The following is a 25886-nucleotide window of genomic DNA, read 5'->3' on the forward strand; positions in this document are numbered from 1 at the left end:
TGTAAAATTACTCCTTTTATGGAATCTGGGCAATTAGACCCAAACAAACTGTTATGGGTGAACTATTATAATGTTATGTCACATGTAGAAGCAATGGGAATATCTATTATTCCAGATGTGATGTGACGTTTCCTACCAATAATATTGTCATTCCAGCTTAACTCTCAGCCCTGACAACCAGAAGTAACTGGGGCTGAATGGAAGCCATGGGCCTATCACGGAAAGGCTCTGTGGCTAAGCAAGTCCCTTAAATTACACCAAAGAACCCCAGATCATCTGAGGAGACAAACCTGTCAGTGTAATACAAAGATGAAGGGTTAGAGCAGAGGTTCAACTCTCCCTCATCTATGCCTCATTCTGAGACAAATGCTAGGCCATCATCCAACTCTCCTCTCCCTGAGAGGCATCTCATGCACCTCCAGGTTCTAGCCATTTTATCTCTAAAATCTCAAGCTTTGCCTCAGGGTACCTGGCTGGCTCAGTCAATTAGAGCATGCAACTCTTGATCTCAGGGTTGTGAGTTCAAGCCCAATGTTGGGCATAGAGATTACTTAGCAAAATAATAAACAAACAAATGAAAATAAAATCTCAGCCCTTGCATCTCCAGTTCATCTCTAGGCTCAATTCTTCTGGGCGTTGCAGAGTGGAGGAGACTTCCAAAGTGGAGAGAAGTACTCCTTCCAGCTTTGCTCACTCTTCACCCTTCTCATACATGTCTTTACTCCAGAACACACTATATGGCTTTATTCCTGTATCTGCCTGTCAACTAGCTTCCCAGCCTCCAGTCTTCATGGTGGTCCCTCCTCAATATCACTGACAGCATTGTTTCTATCCCAACACGCTGCAGAGAAGGAAAATAAATCATATCACTCTCACTTTAAAACCTGTTGCACAATTCCCACTGCCAGCAGCATGTACCTCAGTCTTGCCCCCACCCATCTCTCAGCCTTGCCCCTCTAGCTGTCTCTTATGCATCCCATAGGTATCAGCCAAGGTGGATGACCCCGGACTCACAGAAAGAGCCATTCTCTTCCACTTCCATGCCTTTGCACACACTTTCCTTCTCAAGTGCACTTTTATAGCCGGCAAAATGCAGCTTAGAGGCCCCCTCTGTTATGAGCTCTTTCTGACTTAAGGTATTCTCTTACAGCTCCCACAGCACTTTCTTCGAATGTCTGACAGTTCTCTAAGTGCTAGAATTCCACATTTATACTTTCCCCACTAGGCTAAGGAAGACCATTCAATGGCTAGAATTAGCTAATAAAGATTTAAGACCAACATCCTATAGTACCAAGTATCTGTTAACTGAATTAGCCCCCAGGAATGAAAAAAGGAAGCACAGCAGAAAGTTACTGCTTTCATTATAAAAGTATACGAATTAGTAACATTCCATTAAAGCCCTAAAAAAGCCCCAAAACTACTTCCCATAAACCTATAAATTCCAAGTGCCTCTACAAAATTCCTCAACAATTCACTTCTCAAAACTGTGCCAGAAATAGTTTATGGAATGAATATCAGTAACCCAATGGAATACAGTATAGTTAATGGGCCAAAGTTAAATTACAATTCTTATATGACCCAAAGTTTGGATTTCTTGTTAATTTCTAATTCTTTTAGGCTGGGACCTATTTCTTCTGCCTCACACCTATACCAATTTTAATATTACACCTTTACACTCCATCAGACCAGTCCCTGAAGGCAGCCAAAAGCTTACCTGAGCTGAGATGCCAACGAGGAGCAGCCACTTCTGATACTCATCAGTCCGGTAGTGGATCATCTGGCACCCTGCCAGACTGGCATGTCTATCAAACATCTTCACAGGCTGAGAGTCACCTTCCATGCTCCAGTGGTAGACTGTTGTCTCAGTCACAAGGGCAACAGTATTCACAGAGACCCATTTCCAGAAAATCACCTCTTCTGCCATGGTATGAGACTTCATTTTACTCTTCATTTCAATATTAAAGATTTGAAGTGTCTTTCCAGCTAGTATTTGATGTGATGGAGATTAGAGAAAGATAAATTGAAAATTTGAAAGACAAATTCTTACACTCTTATTTATTTATTCATTTATTTTTATTTAAAGTTTATTTTACTTATTTTGAGAGAGAGAGAGAGAGAGAGAGAACACACAGGAGGGGCAGAGAGAGAAGGAGGGAAAGCAAACCCCAAGCACTATAAGCATGGAGCCAGATATGGGGCTCAAACCCATGAACAGTGAGATCATGACCTGAGCTGAAACCAAGAGTTGGATGCTGAACCAACTGAGCCACCCAGGAGCCCCCATATTCTTATACTCTTAATTCTGAATCCTTTTAATATTATTTTAAGTTGTAAACTTACAGCTAATCTGATTAAGAGGGGAAAGAAAGTTGCCTGAGTAGTAATTAACCACACCTTGATGTCTCAATATTGAGAAGAGCCTCCTTCAGAAGAATGTAAAAGTGTGTAAATGTAGAATATATGAATAACAATCATAAATCAGTGCTTTTGTTTTTTATTTTTAATATTTATTTATATTTGAGAGAGAGAGAGGCAGAGCGCAAGTGGAGACGGGGCAGAGAGAGAGGGAGACAGACTCTGAAGCAGGCTCCAGGCTCCGAGCTGTCAGCACACAGCCCAATGCAAGGCTTAAACTCAAAAGCCATGAGATCATAACCTGAACCAAAGTCAGACACTTAACTCACTGAGCCACCCAAGGTGCCCCAGAAATTAGTTCTTTTGAAGCAACTATCAAGTGAATCAGTTTTAAATTGATTTTTTATAGTTTTAAAATATTTTTTCAGGATAAGGCAACAACAATAAGACAATCTTTCTTTGGTATCTCCAACTTTCAGGAAAGAATACTATCATCCCTTCAAATTAAACAACTTGTCCACATAACAGGGTCATTTCATCTTAAATTCTAGACCAGTGCTGTTAAATAGAATTTTCTACAATGTTGGAAATGTTCTGTACCAGCACTACCCAGTACAGAAGACACTAGCTACATGTGGCTATTAGGCATTTGAAATGTGTCTGGTAAGACACATTTAAGGAAAATGAATTTTTACTTTCATTTAACTTTAATTAATTTAAATTTAAACAACCTCATGTGGGTAGCACCCAACAGGGCAACTAGGTTCTAGACAACAGGCTTTAGTATCCATCCTCTGGTAAGAGATTCATATTGTTTCCACCTCTGATAAAAAGCGGAGTTTTGATCTTTGTATCTATGCAAAACTTAGAACTAACATGAAATACTCCTTCCCCCCAAATTAGGACCAATGCAAGGATTATTTGACCACTTTTTTTTTGGCACTGTACAGGATATCCTAGCTAATGCAATAAGGCAAGAAAAGTAAAAGGCATAAAAACAAAAAAAAAAAGAAGTAAAACTGCCTTCATTCACAGACAACATAACTGTTTACAAAGAAAGTCCTAAGGAATCTACCAATCTACAAAGCATTATCAGCACTAATAGGTGAATATAACAATACTGCAGGATATGAGGTCAATATACAAAAATACCAACAGAATTTCTGGATGCCAGCAGCAAACAATTTGGAAATAAAATTTTAAACAGAACTGTAGTATCACTAAAAAGGAAAAAAAAATCCCTCTCAATCAAGAATCCTATATCCAGAAAAACTGTCCTTCAAATATGAGGAAGAAATTAAAACATTCCAAGATAAACAAAAGCTAAGGGAGTCAGGTACCACTAGCACTCTTATAAGAAACGCTAAAGGGATTCCTGCAGGTTAAAAGGACATTAGATAGTAACTCAAAGCCATCTGAAGAAATAAAGATCTCAATAAAGGTAAATACATGGGTAATTATAAAAGCTAGTATTATTGTAACTTTGGTTTGTAACTCCATCTTTTGTTTTCAACATGATTTAATAGACTCCAATATTAAAAAATCAATGAGTAGTCTAAAAACTAGTATTATTGTAACTAGTCTGTAACTATACTTTTTGTTTTCTACATAACTCAAGAGATGAATGCATAAAAATAATAATTAGTTTATGTTTTTGGATACACAATGTATAAAGATGTAATTCTGCGACAATAAAAGAAGTGGGAATGGAGATGTAAACAAACAGAGTTTCTGTATGTTATCAATAGATACAAACAGAGAGGGAGGGAGGCAAACCATAAGAGACTCTTGAACACAGAGAACAAACTGAGGGTAGATGGGGGGGTGGGGGGGAGGGGAAAAGGGTGATGGGCATTGAGGAGGGCACTTGTTGGGAGGAGCACTGGGTGTTGTATGTAAGTGATGAACCAGGGGAATCTACCCCAAAAATCAAGAGCACACTTTACACACTGTAGGTCAGCCTATTTGACAATACATTATATTAAAAAGATAAAAAATAAAAATTTTGCATAAAAAATGTTAAGCCAGTATAATTTCAAATTAGATTGTTATAACTTCAGAATGTTAAATATAGTCTCCATAGAAAACACAAAGAAAATAGCTGTAGAATATACACAAAAGAAACAAGAAAGGAGTTTAAATGTTTTCACACAAAACAAAAACAAAAACAAAAAACACCAAGTAAACATAAGGAAAAGATAGTAATGTAAGAAATGAAGGACAAAAAAGCCATAGAGTATGTAGAAAACAAATAGTAAAATGACAGAAGTCCTTCATCAACACACATTAAATGTAAATGGATTAAACTCTCCAATCAAAAGACAGACTGACAAAACAGATACAAAAACGTGATCCAACTATATGCTATCTAGCAAGACTCATTTTAGATCCAAAGACACAAAGAGGTCAAAAGTGAAAGGATGAAAAAAGATACTCCATGCAAATTGAAAGAGAGTAGGATGGTTAATTTCAGACAAAATAAACTTTAAATAAAAAAAATTGCAAACAAAGAAACACATCATGCTAAGTGAAATAACCCAGTCAAAAAAAGACAAATATTGTATGATTCTACATATATTAGGTATCTAGAGTAGTCAAAATTGTAGAGACAGAAAATATAATGGTATATGCCAGGGACTGAGAGAAGAAGTTCCTCATTCCTTCCTCTCCCAGTTATTGTTTAATGGGTCCAGAGTTTCAGTTTTGCAAAAGGAAAATAGTTCTGAAGGTGGATGGTAGTGATGGGTATACAACAATATGAATGTGCTTACACTAAAAAATGGTTAATATAATAAATTTCATTATATGTATTTAGCCACAATTTTTAAATATTGAAAAAAAGTTGGAGATTTCAAAACCCCATTCTCAATAATTAGACAACTAAACAGAAAAATATATTTGAATACTGCTGTCCAATTCAACCTGACATCTTTAGAACACATCACCCAACAAGAAAATATGTTCTTTCCAAGTATACCTGGAACATATTTGAGGACAGATCATATGCTGGCTATAAAAAAGTCTTAAGAAATTTTAAAATTTGAAATCATATAAAATAAATTATCTGATTATAATAGAATTATTAGAAATCAATAATAAAAAAGTGGGATATTTCCAAATTTTGGAAATTCAACAACACACATGTAAATAACCCTTAGGGCAAATATACTGTTTTAAATGTCAAGATCTTAAAAGAAGATCTCAGCGGCTCCTGGCTAGCTCAGCATGCAACTCTTAATCTCAGGGTTGTGAGTTTGAGCTTCATGTTGGGTGTACAGATTACTTAAATAAATACTTTTTAAAAGTGTACTTACAAAAGAAGATCTCAAATCAAGTAAGTTTCCACCTTAATAAACTACAGAAAGAGCCAACAAAACCCAAAGGAACAAAAATATAGAGATTAAGAGTAGAGCAAAACTCAAGGAAAAATAACAGGAAAGTAATACAGAAAAATCAATAAAACAAAAAGTTGGCTTTTCACAACAATCAAGAAAACTGACAAACCTTAGACTGATCAAGAAAAAAAGACAAACCCAAATTACCAAAATCAGGAATAAAAGAGAGGACACCATTGGTGATCTTGAAGAAATTAAAAGGATTACAAGAAGAGTATGAACAATTTTATGCCAACACATTAGAAGACTTAGATGACTTGTATATAAATTCCTAGTAAGATAAATTACCAAAACTGACACAAGGAAGAAAATCTGAACAGATTTACAACAAGTGAAGAAGTTGAGTTCTTAGTTTAAAATTATCTCATAAAGAAAAACACAAACTCAGAAGGCTTTAACTGTTAAAGTTTATCAAATATTCAAAGACAATAGAAATATGAAGTCTCTCACAAACTCAGAAAGCAGAAGAGGGACCACTTCCCACGTCATTCTGTAAGGGAATACTAACCAAAGACAAAGTCATCACGAGAAAAGAAACCACAGACACTTATCACAAAAATGGAAGAGTCCTTAAAATATGAGTGAACCAAATCTAGCTATACATAAAAACAATTATACCCTATTACCAAGAGGGATTCATTCTAGGAATGCAAGGTTGGTTTGTCAATTCACATAATATATTACACTCTAAGGGCCCAAAACCATATGATCATCTCAACAGATGCATCAAATGCATTTGAAAAAGTCAACCCCTTCTCATGATAGAAGCTCTAAACAAAATAAAAATATAAGGGAACTTCTTCAACTTAATAAAGGGTTCATCTATCCAAAACCTACTGCTAACATCATATTCAATGATGAAAGACTAAATTATTTCCCCAATTTCAGAAATAAGTCAAGGATGTCTGTTCTTGCCACTTCTTTTTTTATTTTTATTTTGACAGAAAGAGAGAGAAAGAGAGAGAGAGAGAGAGACACGGAGGGAGGGAGGGAGGGAGGACAAGAATGCACACACGCAGGGTAGGGGCAAAGAGAGAGGGAAAGAGAAAATCCCAAGCAGACTCCTTGCTGTCAGCACAGAGCACAACGTGGGGCTTGATCTCACCACCACAAGATCATGACCTGAGCCCATATCAAGAGTCGGACACTCAACCTCTGAGCCACCCAGACACTCATGTTCTTGCCACTTCTATTCTGCCAATGCAATGTTGAAATAAACTGAATAGAATCCAGATGAGAAAGGAAGATGTAAAACTGTCTATATGCAGATAACCATGATGTGGTATATCAAAAATTTGAAGAAACGCACTAAAAACGCTAAGAATAAAGAAGTTTAGCAATTGTACAGAATACAGATGTGTATATAAAAATCAGTTACAAAAATGGGTGAAGGGGAGTAGAAGATACAGACTTCCAGCTATGGAAGATATAAGTCCCAGGGATAAAAGGTACAGCATAGGGAATACAGTCAATGATATAATAGCACTGTATGGTAACAGGTGGTAGCTATACTTGTGGTGAGCACAACATAATGTACAGACTTGTGGAATCACACTAAGTTATACACTTGAAACTAATGTAATGTGTATCAACTATGTGTATCATACTATATCAGGATTTGTACACTAACAGTGTAAAACAGGAACATCTGGGTGGCTTAGTCAGTTAAGTGTTCAACTCTTGATTTCGGCTCAAGTCATGATCTCAAAATTGTGAGATACAGCCCCATGGCTGAGCATGGAGCCTGCTTAGGATTCTCTCTCTCTCTCCTCTCTCTCTCTGCCCCTCCCCTGTGTCCTCTCTCACTCTCTCTCTAAAATAAAATAAAAATTCAGGGCACCTGGGTGGCTCAGTCGGTTGGGTGTCCGACTTCAACCCAGGTCATGATCTCACAGTTCATGAGTTTGAGCTCCACATTGGGCTCCGTGCTGGCAGAGCCTGGAGCCTGCTTCGGATTCTGTGTCTCTCTCTCTCTCTCTCTCTCTCTCTCTCTCTCTCTCTCGATGTCCCTACCCCTGCTCATGCTCTGTCTCTTTCTCTCTCAAAAATAAATACATGTTAAAAAAATGTCTTTAAATAAAATAAAAATTAAAAAAAAGTGTAAAACATCATTGAAAAAATTGAATATCTAAATAAACAGACATTCCATGTTGAATGACTAGAAAACTCAATATTGTCAGATGGCAATTCTTGCCAAATTGATTAATAAATTCAATGCAATCCCTATCAAAATCCTATCAGGCTATTTGTAGAAACTGATCCTAAAACTTAAGTGGAAATTAAAAGGACCTAGTTTCATAGTTTCAAAAACTATTTTGAAAAACATGAAGTTGGAATACCAACACTATCTCATTTCAAACTTACTACAAAGCCATAGGGGCACCTGGGTGGCTCAGTTGAGCATCTGGACTTTGGCTAGGCTCATGATTTCGCGGTTCATGAGTTCAAACCCCACAATGGGCTTGCTGCTGTCAGCACAGAGCCAGCTTCAGATCCTCTGTCCCCCTCTCCCTCTGCCCCTTCCCTGCTTGTGCTCTCTCTCAAAGATAAATAAACATAAAAAAAAAAAAACTTACTATAAAACCATAGTAATCAAGTACTTGGCACAAGGTTGGGCATATGGATCAATGAAATAGAACTGAGTCCAGAAACAGGTCTATTTATATGGTTAACTGATTTTTACCAAAGTTGCCTAGATAATTCAATGGGGAAGAAGAGTCTTTTCAACAAATGGTGCTGGGACAACTGAATGCCCTTACCCCACTGAAAAAAGAAAAAGAAAAGGAAAAAAGAAAAAGAAAGAAGAAAGAAGAAGAAAGAAGAGGAGGAAATGAAGAAAAACCTAACATTCTTATCTCATGCCATACACAAAAAGTAACTTAAATCAGACTATGGACCTACATGTAAGCATTAAAACCATAAAACCATTAGAAGAAAATATAGAAAATCATCATGACCTTGCACTCCTAGGCTAAGCATTCCTAGGTAAGACTCCAAAATCAAGATCCATTAAAGAAAAAAAGTGGCAATCCGGACTTTATCAAAAATAAAAAATGTTTTCTTCAAAAGATATATTAGGAAAATAAAAAGAAGAGCTACAAATTAGGAGAAAATATATGCAGATCACACAGTTGATAAATGATTTATAACCAGAATATACAAAGCACTCTTAAAATTCAATAATAAGACGAATAAGCCTATTAAGAAATGGGCAGGGCCACCTGGGTGGCTTAGCCAGTTTAAACATTCCACTCTTGATTTGGGTGAGCCCAATAAGTGAGTCATGATCTCACAGTTGGTGAGAATGAGTCCCGAGTTGGTCTCTGTGCTGACAGAGCAGAACCTTCTTGGAATTCTCTCTCTCCCTCTCTTTCTCTCTGCCCCTCCCTCGCTTGTGCTCACATTGTCTCTCTAAATAAGTAAACAAACTTTTAAAAAAAACCCTTTAAAAACTGGGCAAAAGATTTGAAGACATTTCTCTAACAAGATACATGAATGGCAAAAAAAAAAAAGACATATAAATGACAAATAACAACATGAAAAGAAAAGACACTTAACATCCTTAGGCATTACAGAAATGCAAATTAAAACCACCATGAGGTATCCATAGGTAGCCTCTGGAATTACTTTAATAAAAAAGACAATATCAAGTGTTGCACACATGTTACAAAAACTAGACTCCTCATACACTGTTGGCAGAAATGTAAAATGGTACAGTCACTCTAGAAAACAGTTTGGTAGTGCCTTAAAGAACTAAAAAAATTTACTGTATGATCCAGCAATTCTACTCCTAGGTATTTACCCAAGAAAAATGGAAATATACATCTACAAAGACTTGTAGGAAAGTGTTCACAGCAGCGATATTCTTAATGGCCAAAAACTAGCACCAATTCAAATGTCCATAAACGGATAAATGAATAAACAAAATGCGATATATCCATGGAATAATAAAGTTGGAATTTTACTCAACCATAAAAAGGAACTAACTACTGATACAAGTTACAATGTAGATGAACCTGAAACATACTATGCTAATTGAAGGAAGCCAGATGTAAAAGATTGTATATTGTATGATTCCTTTATTTGTAATGTCCAGAAATGGCAACTCTACAGAGTCAGAAAACAGATCAGTAGCTGCCTAGGGCTAAGGGTAGAAGTGAAGAATGACTGCAGACAGGAACAAAGGAACTTTTTGGGATAGCAGAAATTTTCTAAAACCAGAGCATGGTGATAGTTCCACAACTCAATAAATTTTTTAACACTGACTTTTATTTTTTATTTATTTTTAACTTTTATTTATTTATTTGAGAGAGAGAGAACGCGTGCAGGCACTTGGGGGAAAGGCAGACAGAGACGGAGAGAGAGAATCTTAAACAGGCTCCACGCTCAGTGCAGAGCCCAACTCAGGGCTTGATCTCACAACCATGAGATTTTGACCTGAGCTGAAATCAAAAGTCAGGCGCTTAACCAGTTGAGCTGCCCAGGCACCCTGACAACTCAATAAGTCTACTAAAAGTCACTGAACTGTACACTTATAATAAATGAATTTCCTGGCATGTAAATTATACCTGAAAAAAATGGTTAAGAAAGAAAAAAGTGACTGGATTAGAAGTTCAACTATAGGATAGAGGTACCTTTTAGTTTCAAATAGCCTGGGATCATATAAGAAATTTCCTCTAATTCAAAAACTTGTCAAGTTGTCACTAGACTGGTTAAAAAGGACTTGTTTTACATGAGGTACAAAATATTTAGTGACACAAAAAGAATTAAAAAAAAAAAATAAAAGGGACCAACCTCCTTTGGGAATCAATCCTCTGTCAGATTCCAATTGTCAGGGTGAAGGATGTGCTACCGCAAGGGGGTACCATCCCACCACCTCTCCCCTCCCCACCTGGGTCAAGTGCTAACTGCTAGGCTGGCACTGTATAGCCTATACTCAATCTACCTCTAAAAATTAAGGGGAAAAGGTAGAGTTTGTAAAAAGAAACACAAATGACTACTCAAAGTGCTATGTTTCATAATAACAGTAAGAAATATACTCGGGCCAATAATGCAAGTAGTCAGGAAACTTTTTCTTTATAGGGGCATACAAGATCTCTGTCACATATTTGTCTGTTTTTACAACTTTTTAAAAATATATAAACCATTCTTAGCTTAGGGCTGTACAAAAACAACAGGTTACCTATCCCTCACTTAGAGTATTAATGTTTCATTAAGATGATGAGCAACAGATGAGGAATTCTACCCCCATTTCCTGTCAAGGGTAAAAATGTATCTCTGGTTTTAAAATATTCAAAAGCATCAGTAGAGACAGTCTGAAGAAGTGTGGTAAGTGAATCTGCTCCAGGCTTCTCCAGAAGGATGGGCAGTGGCATGGGCTGAGGACCTCAGGAAGCTCTCAGCCAGATAAAAGGACAGACTGCAAGGCAGACCTTTTTAAAAAAGAGGTACATCTCATGAAGAGCCCTTTTCCCATCACAAGACTTCACCAGCCAAAATGGGTAGTCTGTGAGATTTAAGACCAGGACCCTTGACTTCACTTTCATGCTTTCACACTGGCACCTATGGAACTAAGTCACGTGAAACAATAAAATTATAATTAAATCATCTCTGTAATTTAGCCACTGTACAAATATCTTTTTTTTTTTTTAAGACACTTTTGCTTATTTTGGTCTAGGGTCTTTGAAACACACCACCACCACTTGCCAAAAATTTGTACTACAAGGGTCCAAGGTTATCCTAACAGCCACAAGATTGTAATAAAAACAGAATAAATACTTAAAATTATATAACTTTGGTTCCACAGCTCACACTTCCTCATGCAAAAGAAAAACAGTAGTCAACTGCCATAGATGAAGCAATTCATATGAACACTGAGAATGAAAAAAAAAAAAAAAAAAAAAAAAAGAGCAGCGCCTGCCATCAGGAAGCTGGCCAGACCTCACAGTCAAACCATACTGCTCTCCTAGTGGACATAAACCATCTCAGAGGACACCAACCTCAGACAAGTCCCTCTGAGACCATGATAAAGTGAGACAAAGCAAGGCTGCTTCAGAATCTTATCTAAGTACAGACAAAAACAAGGTAACTGGGAAACCCACAAAATACCAAACAGCCATTCTCTTGGCTGAAATGCATGACTGCTACTTCTTTAACCAATTCCAGCTTTATCCTCACTCTAGTCTGCCCTTCCCCTATAGGTAAGATTTACTGAGACACCTAATCATAAAATTACCCCCACTTTCTAACAGCATCCAATCTTTCTTTTTTAATGTTTGTTTATTTTTGAGAGAGAGAGAGAGAGAGAGAGAGAGAAAATGGGGGAGGGGCAGAGAGAGGGGGAGACAGAATCTGAAGCAGGCTTCAGGCTCTGAGTTATCAGCACAGAGCCCAATTCAGGACTCAAACTCACGAACCATGAGATCATGACCTGAGCTGAAGTCAGACATTTAACTGACTGAGCCACCTAGGTGACCCTAACAACATCCAATCCTGTTTCCTTAGACCATCCCCCAAATCACCCAACTGAAGCCCAAATCCTACAAAAGTTTCTTTCTAACACTCTCTATTAATACTGTGACACCTCCCAGCTCCCCATGGTGTGATTTCTCTCTCACTTAAACAAGTAGTAAACCCAACTTGTTCAACTTCGGGTGTGTTGCCACTTTGGTTGGAGGGATTGAGAGCATGTAAATACTGAGTTCTCTCCACTCTCCTACCACACTCCAACAACTCCCTCTAGGAGATCCACAGTGCACACTGGTATAGAGAATCATATTAGAGGACCAGAAAGACTAAATTGCTGGTTGTCTCTCAGACCCGCTTAGAATACCAAACAGCAAACACCACAACAGATAAGGTCTCTCAAAAATATTGCAAAGTAGGGGTACCTGGCTGGCTCATTTGGTAGAACATGTGACTCTCAATCTCAAGAGTTATGAGTTCAAGCGTGACATTAGACATGGAGCCTACTTTTAAAAAATTAATTAACTAAAAAAAAAAAAAAAAAAAAAAGTACTGCAAAACAGAAAATGCAGAAGAACCAAAACAATCATGAAGAATCCATAGGGGTGCCTGGGTAGCTCAGTATGTTAAGCATCCGACTCCTGATTTTGACTCAGGTCATGATGCCACAGTTCAGGGATCAAGCCCCACATTGGGCTCTGCTTCGAATTCTTTCTCTCCGGCTCTCTCTGTCCCTCCACCAGGGGCACTCTTGCTCTCTCTCTCCAAATAAATAAACTTTTTAAAAATAAATAAATAAATAAATAAATCCATAAAAGTTAGCAATTTCTTCAATTAAAATTAGTTTACATCATTTACACTACATGTTCAAAAAAATACTTTGATAAGAAATAGAGTTCACAGAAAAAAAGTCATTTGAATAAAAAAATTTAGCTATTTTTTTTTAAATCGAAAGGTTATAACTCCCGTATGTCCATTTACCTACTGAAAGGACAAAGTAGACCCTATTTCTGTAACAAAACAGAAGCACAGGCAAAGCGAATATTTGGCATTCACAAATTTTAGCTCCAGAAAGAGTTTTCACTTTTCAATGTAAGTGATAATACATTTTGCATTAAATATTAGCAAGTCCACTGTATACATAATCCTTTCAATTTCCCAAATCATAGATTCTATATTCTCAAAGTAACTAGAAGATTTCAAGCATCCAACATCCCCCTGAGTTCAAGGGAAGTAAAATTCTATTAATCAACAACTATACTGTCCTCAATGTGTTTCACAAGAGAAGCAGTACCTTGGCATACTCTAGGATCCCTGGAGCACCACTGTAAAGCAGCCCATTATGAGCTCAAGGGCACCACATAGCCCAACTGGTAAACAAAGTAGTATTGGCCTTTCCAGATGTAGCAGCCATGAGGATGAGACACTGGGCATGCACTCCCTCACATATGTAGCAGTATGCATGATGTCACAAAAAGCCCAGGTACTCATGGGCCTCTCATTAAATAAGGTATGCAAAACAGCCTTGGCTAAAACTTTTGTAATTAAGTTTAGTATTATTGATGACACTTGGCTGTAAATTTATTGACAGCTGTCTGATATGTAAGGTAACAAATCAGGTAAAGTGAGGTAAAATTCCTTTCTGAAAATACTATCAGGCTTACCTTTCAAAGCTATCACCTTAGAGGCTGGATTCATGATGGCACTTTCTGCAGAGATGGGCCGTCTGATTGGTGCCATTGGATCACTCATGTCAACAATCACTACCTGTGCCTGCTCACCAACCTTTTCTCGGACACATATAAACTTATCAGATTCCATGGTCAGTGTGCTGAATCCAATGTTGGCTGGATTAATTCCCAGGTTTTGGAGCTAAAGAGAAAAAGAAAACATTTGATTAAAATTAAGTTTTTCCTCTCTGAAACACAGTATATCTAGTCCATTATTTAGCAAAGTCTAACAGAAGGAAGAAAAGTAAAACAAGAGTTTAGAAAACCTTGGGGGCACCTGGGTGGCTCAGTCGGTTGAGTGTCCAATTCTTGGTTTCTGCTCAGATCATGATCTCATGGTTCATGAGTTCGAGCTCTGTGTTAGGTTCTGCGCTGACACCACAGAGTCTGCTTGGGATTTTCTCTCTCCCTCTCTTTCTCTGCCCCTCCCTTGTGCTCACTCTCTCTCTTTCTCTCTCAAAATAAATAAACTTTTTAAGGAAAAGGAGTTTAGAAAAAACTTGGCATTAAATAACTGAGGCAAACATTGACTTGTGTTTCTATACCTTTAATAGGTACGGGCAATGCATCAACAGTAGGCTGTGAGTCAAATCTCAAGGGGCTTATAATCATACAGACTGATGAAAACACACAAGAATAAGGATAATGCCAGGAAGAGGGAAGGATGCCTTGAGCAATACAGACAGGTAGACATCAGCTGGGAGGGGGTGGAGGAGCCCACAAAGAATAACTCACAGATAAACCCACAGTTGAGGAGAGCCTCAGCAAGAAGGTGGTATTGGAGAGGTGAAGGCAGGGGAAAAGAGGGGAAAGGAAGAAAACAAAAACCAGTTTCTCCAAAAGCAAACAGTAACAAAGATCTAGCCAAGAGTTTTTCTTTTCCTTAAAGCAACCCCACATATCATATTTGATTTAATTTCTCAGTCAGTTTAAATATTTCTTGGCATGTCCAAGGAAAAGTCAACAGGTCTGGTACATCTTTGGAGGCAGATGGATTGCTTGACCTTGTGTAAAACTTAAATCAGGCACCTTTCTTCAAAGGTCACTTTATACATAGTGCTTGGTTTAAATAAGAACCAAGTTTATTAATGAGATAAACTTCAATGAAAAACCCTGGGAAAACACACACTCAAGAGAACCATGCTTATATCTATAAAATTCCCCTGCCCCAATTTACCTTACAAGGCACCTTTGTTTCTAAACATTTTTCTGCTCAACCCAAACCTTACTGCTATTGACTAGACTCTTTAGTTACCCTGTGTGATCTTGTATAAAAGTTTACGTTAACAACAAAGATTGGGAACCACTTGTTAAAAATAATGATCAGTCTTTAGAAGAAGCACAAATGAGGCTATTCATACTGCCAGTATAATTTTTTATTCTATCATTTTATTCCCCAATGAACTCCTTAAAAGCAAGGATTATATCTTATTTGTCTCTTGTGGTACAGATTCTAGCACATATTTAATATTCCAGCTGCTGAGCAGGCTGCAGGACAACAGGTCACCTTATCTGACCTTTCTGCTAACCCAGGAGGGAAGTATGCTATGCACAACTTACACTAGTACAACACAAGACTTTTAGGTTAAGAAATCTTCCCAAAGCCACAATGCTGATTAATGATGGAGACAGGTGTGAATCAAGCTTGTATTCTAAACCACAATACTGTCTTGTTTGAAATTCCCATTTTATTTTCACACATCTGAAGCAGGAGCTTAATGTAGTAAATGCAGTAGTATAGTGAATCAAAGTTGAGACTTTCTCACAGCAAGTAATTTTCATACATTAATTTCATGAGTACTGAATACATGCTACCTGCTAATCACTAACTCTGAAAACAGTAAGATATATAAGATATAGTCACACTATCCAGAGCCCACAGACCATGGAGACTAACAATTATCAGTAGGTTGAACTATATGAAGTTGCTGATAGGGAGACAATGAAAAGTTCCTTTGGGGGCAGAGAGAGGGAGAGAAATAACAGGGTGAAAGAATGTTCCCAGGAGACCTACCTAGTCTTCCTTTTTTTTTTTTTTAATTAAATAAGCATTATACTATATAAGCATATAGTAACATTTGGAGAGCCCCCTAACACTCAAGCACCCAACACTGTTAAATCTTTACATTTCAAAAAAAAAAAAAAATCTTTACATTTCAGAGCCATACACTTAAGTGGGCCTACATTTTCTAAATTTTCACTTTATTCTTAGTTTGGGGATGTTGGGTTAATATGGCAACATTCTGATTTCACCTCCAAATATCATCAAGAATTTGTACCCAATCTCTTGAGTACAGTAAGTTCTTAAATATTAATGATTATGTCCAGTTCCTTACACAAAAGCATATACACACATTCAAGGTACTTGGAAAAGGTAAAAGTACCTCACAAAGGAAGACGCTGTTTTAACAGCTGAGAACAGTGTACCCAAAAATAAGTCAAAGACTATTAGAACTAGAAGGAAGAAGGTGGTTCTCAACCAGGGGTAGTATCCTGCAGTCTCTGGAAACAATCAGGGGCAATCTGAATTGTACAATGACTATAGAACACTACTAGTATTTAGTGGGCTGGGGCCAGGCATGCCAAACACAGGATAATCCCACAAAAAAGAACTTTTAGATATAAAATAGCAAATACCACTGAGTTTTACTCTATATGCAGAAACAGAGTCCCAGAGAAGTGGCGTGCCCAAAGTCAAGTTTTCTCATTAGTTAATAGCTACAACTAAGGACTCCTGATTCCTATAATAATTATTCTGAAAGGCAACACAGCTACACATTTAAAACAACATATATACAAGTTAAGCAAAAGTACACAAGATATTATTTAATAATCTTTTTCAGAATAATAATCTTATTCTGAAAGGCAACACAGCTACACATTTAAAACAACGTATATACAAGTTAAGCAAAAGTACACAAGATATTATTTAATAATCTTATTACTAGAATAATAATCTAGTTCAAAAAAGAACTTTTTGCAGGTTCTTAAGACCTGCAATTAAATGAATCCAAATTCAAATCTGACACTGGGGAAAACATAAAAAGAAATTACTCATCCGACAACTCTGTGGTTTCTATATTTAAGGGGCTTAGGGACAGCAGTATGACTGGGAAGGCTGCAGCTGTGTTTATACAGGGCTGTTGGTGAAAACACCAACTGACCATACCAAAGAGCCAGAATGTTCAGTTGCAATAATATCCCAGGTTTTCATGTCTCTTGTCTCTGAAGATGCTAGTCCTTTCTCCTTCTGTATATGTCTCCTCAGGCTCATTCACTGCCTTATCACAGTGCCCATCAGGTGGACATTCAATAATTAATTAGTAAAGAAGTTACTAGTTTTAGGCAGTCAAGAAAATAATTTAATTTTTAAAAATAGATTTTGTATGTCAAACTTACCACAAGCTTTCTCTTAGCTTAAAGAGGGAGCCTTGTAAATGAGGACCTATGAAGAATGAGGACCTATGAAGAATGAGGACACAGAGGTCTTTCCTAGAACTATCCTAAAATTCTAAGACTAGATTAGTTCAGAACAGTTTAAAAACTACATTTGTGTAGTGCTTTACAGAACCTCTCTCAAATTACACCAATGTAGGTTTTCTGTATTTTAAAACCAACACATAAGACCCTATATTTATACGTGTTAAATGTCAACTAGTTGGATGCCTGCCTGTCAAGATCTCCTTGAATACTAATTTTGTCACTGAACTTTGCTAGCCCAGCTCTGCGGCATCCTTCTTCAGCCAGCCAAGAGTTATGGTAATCTCTCCCTGGCATGGAGGCCACCAGCAGGCCTTAAGCAAGAGAAGCAAAAGAAGAAAATATGGAATAGACTGAAAGCAACAGATTCAACAAAGAAAGCAATGAAATACTTACAGGATGGGGGGCGGGGAGGGGGGGGGGGGACAGGGTGTCAACAACTACTGCCCCAGAAGAATATCAGTAAGCAATACTGTCAAATATATGCTGCAATCTTTATATAATCTTAAAAGAAAGATCTTCAAATTCTGTTAAGTTACAAAAGTAAAAGGAGGGAATTTCATAGCAGGATTGAAAGAGATATGGTTTCCTTAATAGTGGCTTCTTCTGGGAAAAGGGACCCAAAGTTTGAACAGAAAGGTTTAATTTTCATTTATACTATTCTTCCTATGTGTATGTATTACTTTAAAACTTGTTCCAAGCATGGGGCGCCTGGGTGGCGCAGTCGGTTAAGCGTCCGACTTCAGCCAGGTCACGATCTCGCGGTCCAGGAGTTCGAGCCCCGCGTCAGGCTCTGGGCTGATGGCTCAGAGCCTGGAGCCTGTTTCCGATTCTGTGTCTCCCTCTCTCTCTGCCCCTCCCCCGTTCATGCTCTGTCTCTCTGTGTCCCAAAAATAAATAAACGTTGAAAAAAAAATTAAAAAAAAAAAACAAAAAAAAAACTTGTTCCAAGCAGACTTTGCCCCAGCTACAGAATGTTTAAGAAACTGGTGGAGAGGGACCTTGACTAAGATCTTAGTACACAGTAACTCTTTTAATCCAATAAACTCAAAAAGTACTGAGAATCTTGTGCAGTTCAAGGATTCTGAACATTTAAATATGTTCTATGATCATAATTTATTCTTCCAAAGAGGACTTGCCCAAATTCATTTTATTCATTCATTCATATATAAAATACATATATATGTGTGTGTGTGTGTGTGTGTGTGTGTGTGTATACACACACACACACACACACACATACATACATACATACAGGGAGAGAGAGAGAGAGACAGCACACGAGCAGGGAGAGGGGCAGAGGAAAACAGACTCTTAAGCAGGCTCTACACTCAGCATGGAGCTCAATGCAGGGCTTGATCCCATGTCCCTGGGATCATGACCTGAGCTAAAAGCAAGAGTCAGACGCTCAACTGACTGAACCACCCAGGCACCCCTTGCCCAAATTCGTTTAATATTTGCTCACTTACCATACCACTGTTGTGGACAATCTCACAAAGGTTGACCCTTCCACACACCCTGGGTGACCACTTTGTAAATAAGAAAGTCAGAAGGTAAATGATTGGCCTAGTATCACTTCCAATACAAGGATCATCAGTCTACCAACAGGCAAAATTTAACAGCTTACACAAGACCTTAAAAACATTTATATGGGTGCACAACAATTTCAGTACACAAAGAGCCTACTGTTGTTTGCCTTAGTGTACCAAAAACCGTTTCACAAAATGGCAACCTAAACCAAACATGTAGTAGGCTGTGAGTACACTGTCACCTTTCAGAGTTACTCCCCAGGGTCTCTCCAGCAGACGCAGGTGCTCATGAACTGTTTTCAGTTCAAGCTCAATCTACTCTTTAGAGTGCTGCCTTTCCTACTCACATGTAAAAGGCTTCAAACAACAAACTCTTTCTTTAATTATGAATGACTAAAAGATTGATTCAATCCAGCTGCGTGTGAGACTCATCTGGAAAGAAAGGCCAAAGTCCTCACTTCTCAGAGATTCTGATTTAGTGTTTAAGGTAGGCACCTACAGAGATGGGCTGGGAAGCACTGATTAAGACTAGTGACCACCTTGCTCCTATAAGTAAATTATATGTAAAATAGACCACCTCGGCAGACTCTGTATCTGTTTTTTGTTTGTTTTTTTATTTTTATTTAGACTCTGTATCGTTAAGAACATCACCTCAGAGATATGCTACATAATTGAAACCTTGAGGGAACATGTTTATATGTTCTCTGTTTACTGAGCTGTGCCACATTTCAAAACTCTTACAGCCATTCCTCTTCTGAATCAAGGTGTCATTAGTTCCTAGTCCTGTCTCTATTTTCAGCACAAACAGCAACAACCTTCAAACTTAGATATCTGAATATAAAAAAAGTTCAAACAGTACAGGGGCACCTGGGTGGCTCAGTCAGTTGAGCAGCCCACTTCAGCTTAGGTCATGATCTCACCGTTTGTGGGTTCGAGCCCTGCATCGGGCTCTGTGCTGACAGCTCAGAGCCTGGAGCCTGCTTCAGATTCTATGTCTCCCTCTCTCTCTGCCCCTCCCTTGTTTGTGCTCTGTCTCTCTCTCTCTCTCTCTCAAAAATAAACATAAAAAAAAAAAAAGGTTCAAACAGTACATATAATACAAGAAAAATATTTCTGCAGAACTAGTCTTCCTCTCAAAACCAGGGTGACAGGATAAATAAAGCTAAATAAATTGCTGCAATCTTAAGCTGAAGTGGAAGGAATGCTTTATTACAATGCATTAGATATAAAAGTACAGCTTCTGCTTTGGGCACACTCCTGAAAAATTGACTGTAGAATAAAAGTTCCTATACACTGATTTCTACTTTCCCACTGACCATTAGAAAACTATTGTTTTTCTTCTGGGGAAAATCTGGCCCAAGAATTTTCTTTAACTATAGTTTTACAAACAAAACACAAAAATAATTCTTTTATGAGGGGCACCTAAGTACCTCAGTCAGTTAAGTGTCCGACTCTTGATTTCAGCTCAGTTCATGATCTCGCAGTTTGTGAGATGGAGCCCCATGTCAGGCTCTATGCTGACAGCATGGAACCTGCATGGGATTTTTTCTCTCCCTCACTCACTGCTCCACTTCCACTATCTCTCTCTCAAAAATAAATAAACTTAAAAAAAAAAGAAAAGGATTTCCAGGGGCTCCTGGGTAGCTCAGTCAGTTAAGCATCTGACTTCGGCTCAGGTCACGACTCACAGTTTGTGGGTTTGAGCCCCACGTTGGGCTCTGTGCTGACACCTCAGAGCCTGGAGCCTGCTTCAGATTCTGTGTCTTCCCCTCTCTCTGTTCCTCCTCTGCTTGCTCTCGCTCTCTCTCTCTCTCAGAAATAAACGTTAAAAAAATTTTTTTAAAGAATTTTCATATGAAACAAACCAAAATTAAAAACAGGAAAAAACCCAATTAGAGTCACAAATATTAAGTGATGTGATACACAGAAACCATATTACTTAATGGGGCAGAAACAAAACGTCAGTGTGACAGGCAGGAGTACTCTCAACAAAGTAGACTTACAGTAAATTGTCACAGGTGAGCCATACGGAGTGTCTAGAAAGGCCTACCAACTTTGTCATTAGACAATCTACATTTTAACTAATCATTCATCAGCTATACAAACATTTTAGTATGAAATTGACTTCATTCCTTCAAAGATCTCAGGGCCTATTATGTACCAGGCAGTGATAATACAACTGCAGATAGAAGGAGATCCTGAGCCTGCAGTCCAGTAAGGAAAGTGACCACTTATACACCATACAGTTACCTCCATCATGAAGGAAGCCCCAAAGCCATGGGGGCACACAGGAAGGGCTCCTAATTCTGACAAATCAGGGACAGCTTTCTGTCATTCAAGCAGATAGATACCAGAGGGCTAAGTAGGACTTGGCTGGGTAATGTCTGAGGGGAAGAATGTTCTGGAAAGAGGCAACAGCATGTGCAAAAGCCCACAGGTAAGAATACTGGGCTCCAGAGAAGGCCCTGGAGGACAAGATGGGGGAGCAGCAAGAGAGCTGAGCAGGTGCTGGATTAGGCAGGGCTTTACAGGACATTTGGGAGTCTGGCATTTTCATCCTGGAAGAAGGAAGCGTTCATTGATGAACTTTAAGCAGATGTTTAACCTTTGTGATCTCTTTGCCTGTGTGCTAGAAAACAGAGGGCAAGACTTGAGGTAGGTGACCAGAGACAAAGTTAGTGCAGTCATCTAGGTGAGGAATGTTGGCATATTCCGGGGTCATATCAGTTATGATGAGAATGGCAGAATGATGCCCAAAATAAATAGAAAGAAGAACCAAAAGGTTAGGAAGAAGTCATGGCTGTCTCCTAGGTTCATGGCTGGACACTGGAGAAGATACATGTTTGGTGAGAAAGAAGAACCTTATTTTGGAACATGTTATGTTTGAAGAACCTACGGATCATGCAATGGCCTTATCTAACAGACAGCTGTCAATAATGCCAATAACTGACAAGAACAGAACGTTTTATTATGTACTGACACTGTCCCACACCTTATTTTATCACATTTATTAACTCAAAACCTCACAATAACTCCATGAGGTAAAAACTATACCTTTTATCTCTATATTACAATTACAGAGATGGAGGCACAAAATGGTTACAAAATTTCCCTAATTCACTTGACCAGTAAGGGCCTGAGTCCAGATTCAAACCCTTACATTTGGCTTCAGTCTGTGCTTTTCACCAAAGGCTGCTATTGTCTCTCCCACATGCGTCTCTGAGGCTCAGCAAAAAATATGCAGCCTGCATGGAAACACTGAGCATATGGGAATACATACAAATCACCCAGTAGAGCATACAGAATGAAAAGATAAAGGGGCTCAAGAAAGACCCCAGGCATATGCCTAAGAAGAGCCCACAAAGGAAACTGGGGTGTGGGCACAGAGGTAGGAGAAACCTTTGGGACACTGTGGTATAACCAAAAGCAATACAGAAAGGGACATGAGGAGGCAGTAAAGCACAGTGTCAAATGCATCAGATGTCTGTGATGCTTGGGTTGGAGTTTATTATTTTTTTGTAGCAGGGATTGGCAAACTACAGACTGTTTTTGCATGGCCCAACTAAAAATGGGTTTTACATTTTTTAGATGGTTTAAAAAAAAAAAGGAGGAAGGGGGTGCCTGGGTGGCTCAGTCAGTTAAGCGTCTAACTTTGGCTTGGGTCATGATCTCACAGTTCATGGGTTCGAGCCCTGCATCGGGCTCTGGGCTGGCAGTGCACAGCCTGCTTGGGATTCTCTCTCCTTCCCTCTATTTCTGCTCCTCCCCAACTCATGCTTTCTCTCTCTCTCAAATAAATAAATTAAAAAAAAATGTTTCTTATTTTTAAAAAAAGGGAAAAATATGTGACAAGAGACAATATGTGGCCCTCAAAGGCCTAACATACCTACTATCTGGTCCTTTACAAAAAAGTTTGCATGACGACTTGTGACCTTGGCAAAAACAGGTGCAGGGGAACAGTGGAGGCAAAAATCAGACTGCAGGTTACTGAGGAATATAAGGGAAGTGATGGAAGGATAAAGTAATTCTTCCATGATGTCTAGCTGTGAGGTAAGAGCGTCAAGGAGATAGGAGAGAGGGAGAAGTTTGTTTGCCGTAAAGATGGAGGCGATATCAGGGAAGAAGCCACCACAAGGGAATGGATGAAAACACAGGAAAGAGAAGATGCTACTGAGCAAGGCCCTCCTAAAAGGGGAAGGATGTAGGATCTACAACACAGAAAAGAGGAGGAACCCCACTTTTGAGATAAAAGGAAGGCAGAAAAGAGTGACTGCAGACAAGTTTGTAAGGCTGCAGGCATGAAGGTGAGGAATATCTCAGTTTATGGCTTTTGTTTCTCCAATCATCTGCTGCCAGCAAGGGGGAGTAACAGGATCAGGGATTTAAGGAACAAGCGGAAATTTTGAAATGTCTGCAGCTACAGAGTGTACAGTCTAGAAAAACATGGAATGCAGAGCAACCTCAACACCCGGTTAATGCTGGAGACCACAAACCACATTTACATGACCTGTATGCTGCAAGCCACAACTATTTTCCAGATAACAAAATGTATCGCTTCAAGAAATGAACTTCGATAGGAATTTAAATGCCTTGCAGCTTACTTGCCTTTCGAAGAGAACATATTTATGTGGCTAAAGCATGGGCTTTGGAATCAGAGATCAGGGTTAGAACCCAAACTGTCACTTATTAGTTGTGTAATTTTACTTGAATTACTTAACCTCTCTGTGCCTCAGTTATGAGAAAGATTAAATGAGATTTATAAAATACATTAGTATAGTGATTTACAAAAGAAATGGCTCAATAAATGATCATATTATTATATCGTTATAATGAGCAGCAATGATAGTATTTTGATATTTCACATTACTGTCAGGAGATGGGTATTCAGGAGACTTCTACCTCCACACAACTGCAGCTATAACACTAACCAAGTGACCACAGCAGGATACTCTGGTTATCAAGTTTCCAATCTGCATAATAAGAGGATCTGACTGTCACTATCAGGGTCTTTCCCATTTGGATAGAGTTAGAAGTGCTCTGTGCTGTGAAAACATGACCTTCCAATCCACCCCATTCCTTGGAATATCACTGTGTAGTACAAAGACCTGAGTCTGAATCCCTCTCTTGTTTGCTGAATGACTGGACCACTTATTTGACATCTTTGTGCCTTGATTTCCTCACCTAGAAAATAAAATAAATCATATGGATCTTATGGGATTGTGATGATTTAACAAAAAGCATAGACACAATGGAAACTATTCATCTAGCCCCCACCTCCTCATCCATAAAATGAGAATCATATCAGCCTTCACAGGTGTGACATGTGCGTGTGATGTGAGTGAAACTGTACACTGTGCCAGTACAGAACCCATGGTCAAACACAGGCAGCCAATCTTTATTTTCGTGAGGCACAACTCTATTAGGAGAACTTAAGATACAACAAACTGGGACCTCATTAAAAAGCTAAACTTGGGGAGGGGGTATCGCATTAAAAGGTGTTATGAAAACACACCATGCTCCCTTTTCCTCTTTGGTCACACGATTTGACCATCCTTCCCCACGAGACCACCCCAGTGACTGGGGTAGTCAACAGACGCAAACTCAGGTGTAAGGGTCGAGAGATGCAAAAACGGGGAAATTAGGCTCAGACACAGATTTAGTATAAAGCTTGCGACTAGAATCCGTGTGCACCGCTCGTCAGTCTGGTTAAAGCTCCCATAGGCACTGAAAGGGGACATTTCGGCAGATCTTCGGTTCCCATCACCCGGCGCTCTCAGCCTGCATACGATCGAGGTCGGAGCCGCCCAGGAAGGACTATCGTCGCTACCGGATAACGGGTTTCTGCGACCAGCACACCTGGCGGGGCCGCACGTGCGGGCCACCGCGCCCTCCCACTGCACCGGCCGGCGCGCCTCGACACCGACCAGCACTCCCGCCCCACCAACCCCGCCCCCCAGCCGGCCCGAGTCTGTGCGCTGCGTCGCCTCCACCCGAGTAGGGGTCGAGGGCCAGGGGCTGGAGGTCTGGGCAGCCGGCCAGTCAGCGGCTCCTGCCGGGTCCCTGGAGAGGTGGGGTGGCCGGGGGCGCGGCTGACAGACGGAGTGCTCGACCCGCAATGGAGTCTGCCCGGCCTCGGTGTCAAGAGCCCGGGCCTCACCTGGAAGTGCTCCTGGAAGCGGATGGGGAGGATCTGCGCCATGGCGGGCGCGGTGCCGAATCAGCGGCGGAGACAGAAGCGAAGGTGGCGGTGGCTGCGGTGGCGGCGGTGGCGGCAGCTCCCCTCACGCTCTGAGACGAGCGGCGGCGGCAGCGGCCGCGCAGGCGCATTACCCCTGCCCGCGTCCGGCACGCGCTCCCCACCGCATAGCCCCTGCGCGGAATCACTCCGCCCGCCGCCTGAGGGTCCGCGAAAAGTAGTTCCGCGCGTAGCCGCACTTCCGGCACCTGGGAATAAAACCGGGTCTGTCCTTCCCTAGGGTGGTGGTCACGGCTGGTGTGCGCGGGAGAGTGGAAGGGTAGTAAACTAACGCCTGGCCGATGGCCTGGGCAGGTGTGCGCGGGAAAGTGGAGGGGTTCCGGGCTAACCCCTGGCTAACCCCTGGCTAGTGCCCAGGAGGGTGTGCGCGGGAAGATCGACTAAGTCTCTGGCTGCAGCAAGCCAGTGCTCAGGACAGGTGTGTGCGGACGGGGACTAGGCGTGGGATGCCTTCAGCAAATTTCCTGTGGGATAGGGTTTTCAAACAGGTAAACCAAGACTCGGGACTGCCCTTGCCTAAAGCCTTCCATATGTAGGGGGTGGCGGGCAATGGGGGAAGTTCTACCTCAAACTCTGGACAGTTAAGAGACACCCTTTTATTTAGGCACAGATGTCCCAAAACCACCGCGAAAGGAATCTCAGAGGTATGTGTACCCCCCTCCTGTAGGGAACCTTT

General features: G+C 39.8%; 1 protein-coding gene across 3 annotated transcripts in view; it reads right to left on the reverse strand.

Annotated features, from left to right (window-relative positions):
• CLTCL1 (clathrin heavy chain like 1) overlaps positions 1 to 25322 on the reverse strand; it is a 104852-nt gene extending 79530 nt beyond the window's left edge. For 2 of the 3 annotated variants that reach the window (XM_045459638.1, XM_045459639.1), the window contains exons 1-3: positions 25112 to 25322; positions 13880 to 14087; positions 1715 to 1983 (exon numbers count right to left, since the gene is read on the reverse strand). In XM_045459638.1, coding sequence (XP_045315594.1) covers positions 1715 to 1983; positions 13880 to 14087; positions 25112 to 25153 — 519 coding nt within the window. In that variant the 5' untranslated portion in view covers positions 25154 to 25322. The remainder of the gene's footprint in view (positions 1 to 1714; positions 1984 to 13879; positions 14088 to 25111) is intronic. The other variant, XM_045459637.1, reaches the window with a different exon arrangement.
• Between the last annotated feature and the right edge of the window lie 564 nt (positions 25323 to 25886).

This window comes from Leopardus geoffroyi, chromosome D3 (assembly GCF_018350155.1).
Source record: "Leopardus geoffroyi isolate Oge1 chromosome D3, O.geoffroyi_Oge1_pat1.0, whole genome shotgun sequence".
Classification (NCBI taxonomy): domain Eukaryota; kingdom Metazoa; phylum Chordata; class Mammalia; order Carnivora; family Felidae; genus Leopardus; species Leopardus geoffroyi.